Below are 10218 nucleotides of genomic sequence, written 5' to 3'. Positions count from 1 at the left end.
TTTAAATTTTATAATTTTTTATATTTTTTTTTATTGTTAATTTTATTGCATGCACAAAAATGTTAATCTTACCATTTTATATTCTAGTATATTTTTTCATACCTATAATGTGTATGTAAGTATGTATGCATGTATGTATGTATGTATGTAGTACTCTGTAATTATTTTCATTCATGTCTACACTCTTTGAGTTGGCAACACATAGTACAACTATTTCTATTATATGTATCTCAATTAATATTTTAACTTTGTATAGTAATTTCATCTTTACGCTACATTTTTCCTATATGTAATTCCTTACCGATTCACATACATTTCGTAAGCACTGTCTTACATTTAACGCTGCGAATTCAAACTCTACAACCAATAATAATTCTGCCTACATTTAAGAAGACGAGTCGTACATTTTTTTCGCATATTTTTTGTGATCTTTCTCTAAAAATTTGAGGTTAAAAACATACTGTTTGTTTTTCTATATGGCTGCGGTCTTTATTGTTTGCAATTGTTTTATAACAGTTGATTAAAGAATTAGGTTTTTTTTTAATATTAATTGCAACTACAATGAGATGTTGAAATGAAATAAAAAAATTAATGGTTTTGGTATTAAACAATTTTGTTTTCATTTACTTAAGATAATAACTAGTACTATTTAATTATTATTTTTTATTATTTTTGTACATTAGAGTTTTAGTGTTGTTCTCATTAGTATTTCGGCGTAATAAATTTTGGTTTTCATCTTCATAATGGGCATGTACTCAATGGCATTAGAGAAAACTGGTCGCTGTACATCAAAAGATATGTAATACAAAGTTAAATAAAAAAAATTAAAAAATATAAAATAATTGCGCATATAATTACATTTATACGTTTTTTGCATTTAAATTATTATTATTATTTTTTTTTTTCGTTTGTGGATTTGTTCGTGTAAATTTAGTACTTTATTTGCTTGTAAACGAAATCAGTCATTGAGAGTTTATTAAGTATTTATTATGACACATTGTAACAGGTATATGTTATAATAATGATTATAGTGAACTTCGCTTAATTGCAATGCATAAATCAAAATTAAAAATAAAAAAATTGAAAATAGCAGTTTTATGCCCACGGCTTGTCGTTTCTTCTATCTATATAAATATATTATTAAGAATATGGCAACTGCAAATTTTTACATTGACGGAATATTTGAAAAATATTAACTGATGTAATGTATAGTAATCAGAAAACAATACCGTATTTTTCCAAAAACCAAGTGTATCGGTATGAAGAGAGCGTAAAGATACAAACGTGTTGTTGAGCCTTAATTTATTTCTATTTGGTTGACAGCCATTGAACAAACAACATCATATTTTTTCAAATGTCAAATTTCGCACCGAAGAGTGATGAGTTGCGAAAAGCATTAATTTCCTCTTTCCATTGGAAGAAAACTGCTACAGACCCGCATCAACTGCTTGGTAATCAAGCACTATCAAAAGCAACATGCAAAAGATGGTTTCAACGGTTTGGAGATAATAATTTTGATGTGAAAAATAGAAAACGTCGATGACCACCAAGTTTGAAGACGCTGAATTGCAAGCAATATTGGATGAAGATGATACTTAGAGTCAAAAGCAAATGACAGCCATGCAAAAAAAAAAAAATAATTTCAGAACTCTTGTAAGCCATGAGAAAGAGCCAAAAGTGCGGAAAATGGTTGCCACATGAATTGAATGAAAGACAAATGGAACCGAAATAAACACTTGTAAAATTTCGCTTCAAAGATACAAGAGAAGTTTAGTTTTGCATCGAATTGTCACTGGCGCTGAAAAATTGATCTATTTTAAGAACCCTAAACGGAGAAAAGCAAGGGTTTATCCGGAACAACCATCAACAACGACCGTAAAAACAGATCGTTGCGGTAAGTAGGCAATGCGCTGTGTTTGGTGGGATCAGAAAGGTGTGGTATATCACAAGCTTCTAAAACCTAGTGCAACTGTTAATACTAATCACTACAGACAACAAATGATCAATTTGAGCCATGCATTGATCGAAAAACGACCGGAATGGGCCAGAAGACACGACAAAGTAATTTTGTTACACGACATTGCACCTGCACACAAAGCGAAATCAGTGCAGGATACATTTAAAGTACTTGGCTGGGAGCTGCTACCCTCTCCGCCGTATTCACAAGACTTGACCCCTTGCGATTACAATTTGTTTTCATCGATGGGACACACATTGGCTGCGCAGTTTTTCGATTCCTACGCAGAAGTCGAAAATTGGGTGTCTAATTTATTTGCTTAAAAAGACGAACATTTCTATTGACATGGTATCTACAAATTTGACCACAGAAAGGCGGTCAAAATGTATAAAAAGCAACGGTCAATAATTAGAATAAATTCTGTTTCGTATTGTATTACAAAAAATGGCTCTTCAAAAAAACAAAAACGTTTTTTTTTAGCAATAATTGATAAGGAATAAATGATTTCAGTCATGGTACCGAAATTAATTGAGAGAAAAAGATCAATTTTAGTTGAAGATTAAAACAGGGTTTTGAAGTTTATAGCAAGCCTAACATTATCTCCAACTTAAAGAGACATGATTACAAAATACATATATGTGCAAATTTTGCAAATAACCTCAAAATATTTATTTATTGTTTGCAATTAAGTGGCGCTCACTGTGTATAAGAATTAGCTTATTGCAAATTAGCTGCTCAGTTTTACAATTAACATCAAGAATATGTTGTTAATAAACAAAGTGGTTTTAGCTCTACTTTAGAGTATTTATTAATGTTTTTATTTACAATATTTATTTTTTTTTGGCTTACCATATTTAACATTAACTTTAACATTTTTAATCACTTACTTTTTTGCTAAAGAATTACTTGCTTTGGTTATAACATGAGTACACTAACATAAAAATCAGTCACATACACAAATACAATATTTTTTTCTTTTTGATTTTTTAATTAAATTCATGAATCGAAAATAAATGCTTAAGTATTTATTGCATGAAAACATGGCTCAATTACGCTGGCAAAAATTAGTTGTTTGCTTAGTATAATTAGTACATTTAGAAATACTGCTAAATATTTTTCTATATAACTAACAGTAGCGTTGGGTGTCAACTAACACCGCCAGAACGCTTTGATTACTGCTTGGACACTTCTGCCAGTTTGCGCAAGCAGTCGGCTTCGGCTTAGATTTCTGCGCTGCCACGTAAAAAGATGTCAGCGCCAACGCCGTTGCCACGACTAATGGCACGGTTCGGTTTGGAGCGTTGCGTTACTTCACTTCCCTCTTCTACAGGTTGCTGTTGTTTTCTGGGCGTTGGCGGCGCCGCATACTTGCGACTAGCGGCACGTTGATAGCGACGCGCTTGCACGGCCAAATCATCGAGCAGCAGTTCGTTTGTCGACTTAGCGCGCTGTGACGCGAAGCTCGGTCGTGGCGCGCCATTTACAGCGTTTACACCACTGATACCGCTATTTGATTTTGTATGGTTGATTGGTGGCGGTGGTGGCGCCGACTTTTTGCGCTTAGGCTCGTCCTTATTCTCACGCGTATTCGGCTGTTGGCGTACAAATGATTGACTCAATGTAGAACCGCGTAGAAAATCACCATCAGCATCACTACGTTCGCCGGCCGCTTCGCCTTCGCCTATCTCGCGATATAAATTTAATTGTGGTGAGTATTTGTGCAGCGCGTGCGTCATTTGCTCAATACTTAGTTGATCCTGCTTTAGCAGACTGTCGGAGGGCATTTTAACAAATGGGCGCTTTACTTTCGTTTGTGTTGCTTTGAGGCGGTCGAAGAGATTATGTAGTGTTGTGGCGCGTTGCTTTTGTTTTGCCAATGGCATTATGGTGCGTTTGCGCTTAGGCGTTTGTGCTGCATCGGCAACGGCGCCATTTGTTGGCCAAGCGTTTGTTGCTGGCGTTGCCGGCTTTTTGTGTGTGCTCGTCGCTAAAGGCGGCAGTTTCATTGGCGTGTTGCCTGGGCAACCAATGTTATTGATGCGACTCGAGCTAAGCGACTTAAAAACATCATCGTCCAGTTCACTTAAACTTACCATTTGCTCTTCAAAACCCGTAGAATATGTGGTAGCACGGCTTAACATTGCCGGCGCGCTGAATTTTTTCTCATCTTCTTCGTCGTCATCGATGCCACTGTAACTGGCGAATATTTCATCGAAGGCGGCGCTCACAATGAGCGCTTCGTCATGTTCAACGTTTATGTGCGCGCCAACATCCATATCTTCTTCTTCTTCGTGGCTGACACGCTTACTATTGTGGCGTGCGCCACTATAGTCATAACTGTTAATATCTTCACAACCTTTATTAACAGCTGTTAAACGACTTGATATGGTGCCAAACAGATTTTTACGATAATCGTCATCCAGATGGCAATACTGCTGGATCAAGTGATCATCGTTCGCTTTTGCAGCGCGCGCAACTTCAGCGCAGTGCAAACTTAAAGTGCTGTGCCGCTTAAGGGGGCTACTACTCGGCGACAATACATTATTATTGTCGGCGCCAGGTAGCGACTGAGCGCTTAAGCTACTTTCGAGTTTAGTGTGTGCTGTTTTTGACGGTGCACGCTTAGCGCTGTTATTGAAAGCAGCCAGCAGCTGCTGTTTACTGAGTTTTATGAGGCGCTGACGTGATTCGTGTGATTTGCGCTTTAGTTGATGATATTTACTATTGCTAGTGCCGTGCTGAGAATGGCGTGACGTGTGTGTGGGCGTATCATATGTGTATGTGGTTGTGTGTATGGCGCTCTTAAGTGTTGGCGTATACTTACAACTTCTCTCTGCCAACTGTTCGCGCTCCCACTGTTGCTGCTGTTGCAACGCCCAAGCGCGTTCCTTGGCGCGCTCTTGATCGGCAAGTTTGCGTTGCATAGCAAGCGTTTCGAATGTATGCACCATACTGCCCACATGTGAACGCACCTCTGGTATACCTAAATCGCCGCTGAAAAGATCACGTTGATGCCGTTGTTGCGCTGTGAGCAGCTCACCACCGCTAGCGCGCTTATTGAGCGTCGTTATACCGGTGGCATTTTTATAAAGCGCCCCGGCTGAGACGCTGGGACGTAGCGCGTCATGTTGGCGACGACGCTGCGGAAAACGTTCTATAAATTCAGTCGCTTCTTGTTGCCAAAGCAGTTCGCCATCGAATGTGGCTTTTGTGGTTGTTGTCGTTTTATGTGAGACCGGCTGCATTTGCGTTGTTGTTTTGTGTTGTCATATTATGTGTAACGTTGTATTGAAGAAATGTGTGTAAGTTGTATGTATAGGTGTAGTTGTTGTAGGCGTGTCCAAGCGACGGACATGAAAGTATGCAATATTGAAGAGAAAAGCAAATTAAAATTGAAGCCAAAGATGGGACAGTAGTGTGTAACTAATAAGCATGGAAAAAAGTTAAAGTTTTACTTGCTTAAGGAAAAGATTGAGAACTTAAAAAAAATAAATAGTGTGAAGTTAAGAACTGTGTATGTTTTTCACGTAACGTTGCTTGACAATTCTCTAGTCTTAAGATATTTATGATCTTAATTACTTGAGTATACAACGAAATATTATTTATCACAGCGCCGCCTGCCGGTAATCTTTAAAACATCAACGGCTATTCCGACGTCACTTTAGCTACTGTTTACGACTATGAAATTATAAATGATGACGACCTTGAAGGAAAATAGTAACCTAGCGGTATGGGAACTTTAACATTAGATATATGCGGTAGAATGCGTATTATTGACTAGTGGGGTCAACATTCAACTTATGTGTTTTTTGGGAAATATTATATTTTTTATAGTGATCGATATTAAGGTAACTTTATCGGACTAAGTGTTCTTATATTACGTGCGGTATTTTTGGCACTTGCCGAGATCTCAAAAGATTGAAAGGGCATCTAACCAGCATGCTACTATGAAGAGGTTTACTAACCTGTGCTTACTGTGAGGATTTATACTTTTAGGAAACTGGGTATTTTAAAAGATATTTTACCTTTCTTGGTGCAGAATGATGATTCTATTTTATCAAGATTGAGATGAAGTTCTCAGCGGTGAGTTCTTTGTGACGAACTCTACTAAACTATTCAGTCTCCTTTTTCCTAAAAGTTGAAGTTGAAGCACTATCACGTGTGATATTTTAGGCACTTGCCGAGATCTCAGAAAGCATCTATGTAACTAGCACGGTCCTTTAACTATAAAAAGGCTTACCAGCCTCTGCTTACTGTGAGGGTTTTTACTTTTAGGAAACTGGGTGTTCTAAAATATATTTTACCTTTCTTGGTGAAGAATGATGATTCTAATTTATCAACGACCCCTACCACACTATTTAGTCTCTATTTACTTTGAAGTCGAAGTCGGAGAACGATTCATTATTGGCGGTGTTTTAAAATCTGAAGTTATCTTTGTTCGGTCATTACTGTAAGCAGCCTTTGAATGAGATAAATGTTCTTGCGCAGCTGTCTAAACTCAGCTAAATTCCAAATCTATTATGCAAATACCACCTACTACTCTACTACATTGCTATAATTAATAATGTAAACTAGTGTTAAGTATAATTTAAGACCGATGCCAGAATTACACTTTACAGGGTTTTCCATAACCCTTCTCAATATATGATGTGGACTGGGCTATTACAGCATTTAATGAGTAGGCATTCGCGCATTCGATCAAAATTTTTATGAGATATTCACTATATTTGTATAATATATTATTGACCAAGAAGATTCGCTACTTAAAATATTTCGATGAATTTTAGAAATACATAGAGACAGGTTCAACAGTTAATCAGCTATTATGCGGGCGATAACTGTTATTGGTAGCGATACATGCCGAATTTTTTTAATTTTTCTATGAATTGGATCGACTTTTTCGTATCAAAATGTGAATAATTTCAGAATTTTGTGAACTCCCTTTTCTAATATGCTTGTATGAGATATTTTTCTTATAGTTGGTGAAAGGCTTGAATTAATGAAGGGTTTTTGTAGTTCGAAGATACTCGCTTAGTTTTTATATAAGCCTTATCATAGTTCTGGTTAGGTTAAGAGATCGATCCTAACACGAATCTCAGTAGGATAGCTTAGCACGCCGGTACGTCATAATACCCAAAACTTCTATATAATGGATCACAAGATAAAACATCAAACTACTTTGTGCTAATCACAAATTTGTTTAGACGATTAATGTCAGTTTCGGTTATATTTCCTGGTACCTCGTAAGTATGACGAAATGTTTCAACCTCATACTGGCAAAAGCCGCACAATGGAGAAGAAAGTTACTGGATGTTTCCACGTCACCTTCCTCCATACAACAACTTCCGTGTCCGTTAACATTTTTGGCCTTACCGCATAAATACCTATTGAATAATGTTCAATTAAAACTACTAAATTGCGGCAACATGAATTTTACTAAGCGCAGGAAGTTCAGTAGATCTCTTGCATTCTATACAAGGCCAACAGGATCTCGCAGTCGTACAACAGCTGGTCGTTGACCAACGCTTACAGCTAATTCTAGTGAGGACAGACATTCCTTGACTAACTTCGAGCGCACAATGAGCGAGTTCAATACTCATTCATATTGATTGCTCACTCCTTCAAAGAGCTTACACCTTGCAGCAGTATGCCTATCTATCTATGTATGTGAGGCTAATCATATAAGAAATAAATATGAGTGTTTATTTAAAGTTATGATTAAGGATTTGTTTAAGAAGAAAATCTTCGAGCTGTCGAGCCTAATAATCGATACATTTTCGGAAAATCAATTTAAAATTTTTAAATTTGAATGACAATTTTAGACAATTAAATTAATAAAAAAAAACATTTCTTAAACAAAATTTTGGTTTTCGTTGTAATTAAGCCAACAACAAAAATAAAAACAAAGACAAAGCAAACAGATATTACAAAACACTTATGATAAATGCATGACAACAACAATTGGGAGTGTTGTACAATGAAAGAGAGAAATAGTGATAACGAATTAATGATAAAGCTACTTACATTGTATATAAGAGAGATTTAAATGTTGCATCGCATGGATGTCACGCGTGTGTGCCAGTGTTTTTTAAGTAGGTGCAGGTATACATTTTGCTTTTTTGCAGGTATACATAGGTGAGTGTGTGTGTATGTGCAACATAAATGTGAGATTGTATGTACTTCGATTCAATGCTGCCGGTTTCAGCGGTGACGTGTTCAACACAAATGCCGCGTTATGCAACACTGCTCACATATACATATACATAAAGAGTATGTATGTATGTACATATGTGCGACAACAATAATATGTGAATACAGACTGGTAAATATGCGCGTGTGTACGCTTTGGAGGACATAGCTGGGTAGACATGGTACATTGTATGCGGGAGTCAATGATTTAATAGTAATTATTATCGCATTGCATGCTCTCGCTGGAGCTCGAATATTGACTGGTCATCGAATTGGCTTTGCTGATATTATTTATTTGCGTTGTATTGCTGTTTGCATTGCAATTGTTGTTGTGTTTGCGCTCCTTACCGCCGCCACGATTCATTTTGCCCGACTTTTCGGTGGCTGACGATTGTGGTTGTTGCTGCAGCGAACGACTGCTGCGCGATTTCGTTGGTTTCAATTGTTGTTGTTGTTGTGACAAATGTTGTTGCTGTTGGTGTGCGCTCGCCTTACTCTTATGCGACTTGCTGCCGCCGCTTTTGCTATGCTTTAAACTATGGTGATGATGCTGCGACTGATTTTGCGCGCGCTGCGGACCGTTGCCGCTTTGATAATGCTGCTCGCTCTGCTGCTGTTGCTGCTGCTGCTGTTGGTAGTGATTCAATGTGCTATTGCTGTGATAGAGCACTGCATCCTGTGTGGAACCATCATTACTGCCACTGCCGCTACCGCTTGCAGTGCTGCCACGCCCATAAATCTGCGACTTCGACTGACTGCGATACAAATGTAAATTGGCCACACCGTAGGGATCGAGACTGTCGAAAGTCTGCAAGTAGTGCGGACTTATTTGATTATAATCACCCATACAAGCGGACGCATTCGATGTGGTCGCACCGGCGCTGCGTCGATCCAATGTATTGGTGCGTTGTGTTGCATGCGTGGGCTCACGATAGTGCGGCTGATGGCCGCCCTGGCCATGCTTATAGTGCGTTTGATTGCGTTCGCGATAGTCCAGCGAATTGAAGTGATGCGGTGCCACCGGTTGGAACGTCGATAACGACGTCGAGCAGATGGTTGGCGATAATGCGTTGGCGGCCGATACCGTTGTGGCGTTCGGTAGAATAGTGGAATGATGGCCGTGATGTGCTAAATAGCCCAGTGTGCTGGTGGTGGTGATGGTGTTGTTAGGCGATTCAAGTGTAAGTGGGTGTGGCAGGGGTGCGGGTCTGTCTGTGTGATTGAATTTATGAAGACCAGTGTGATTGTTGATGGTGGTGGTGGTGGTGGTGGGTTCGTTGCTGCGGCCGCACTTGATCGCTACAAAGGAGGTCGGCAATGGCGGCAGCGGTGGCGTGTTGGAGCGCACCATATTCAAGGTGGCGGCGGGCAAAGATGTTGCTGCCGTTGCTGCTGCGTTGTTGCTGTTGCCGCTGTTGTTGTTGTTGGTAGTTGTGGTGGTTGTGTGGTGACTGGTGTGGTTGTTGTTGTTTTTGGTTAGAGTGGTTGTGGTGGTGCAGGTGCTGGACAGGGTTGCCAGTTCGCGCTACGCACCATGATGGTTGCCAAATGTGCGCAGTACCGGCACACTCTACATGCCATAGCAGCAGACAACAACAATGATCCCCGATACGGTGTGAGTTTTGTAGGCGTGTGCATAAAAGGAATTTGGTTTTATTGAAAAAGAGTTCATAATTGAATTCGTTAACGATTTTAGTGGTTTACTTTGGTTTTGCAAGTTAATAAGAGTTTGGAGTTTTTTTTTTTTGTTTTTGCAAAAAAGGTAAATAGCAAATAGCCATAAGGTTAAATAACAATGTAGAAAATTTCAATATTTCTGTAGAGAATTTATAAATAAATTAGTATACTTTTTATATGTGAGCTGTAAATTTTCGTGGATTTCTTTTTGTACTATTCGTTGATCTTGGTTTGTTATTGTAATTAAATTTGTAGTTTTAGTTACTGTGATTAAATAGTAGTAGTAAGTAGTTATTATTGTTGCAATAGCTGTAGTAATATCGCTTGATTTCAAAATTACTGTGAAGCCAAAACAACTAAAAGTTTACAATTAAAAGCGTCGAAAAAGTGAAGCT

General features: G+C 38.3%; 1 protein-coding gene across 3 annotated transcripts in view; it reads right to left on the bottom strand.

Moving 5' to 3' along the window:
- LOC126751024 (kin of IRRE-like protein 2) overlaps positions 1-10218 on the bottom strand; it is a 513287-nt gene continuing 503069 nt past the window's right edge. For 2 of the 3 annotated variants that reach the window (XM_050460920.1, XM_050460921.1), the window contains exon 16: positions 1-5196. In XM_050460920.1, coding sequence (XP_050316877.1) covers positions 3178-5196 — 2019 coding nt within the window. In that variant the 3' untranslated portion in view covers positions 1-3177. Of the gene's footprint in view, positions 5197-9496; positions 9717-10218 lie in introns of those variants that run through there. The other variant, XM_050460923.1, reaches the window with a different exon arrangement.

Source organism: Bactrocera neohumeralis, chromosome 2 (assembly GCF_024586455.1).
Source record: "Bactrocera neohumeralis isolate Rockhampton chromosome 2, APGP_CSIRO_Bneo_wtdbg2-racon-allhic-juicebox.fasta_v2, whole genome shotgun sequence".
Taxonomy (NCBI): domain Eukaryota; kingdom Metazoa; phylum Arthropoda; class Insecta; order Diptera; family Tephritidae; genus Bactrocera; species Bactrocera neohumeralis.
Note: the sequence above shows the minus strand (reverse complement) of the source record. Positions and strands in the feature narration are given on the sequence as shown.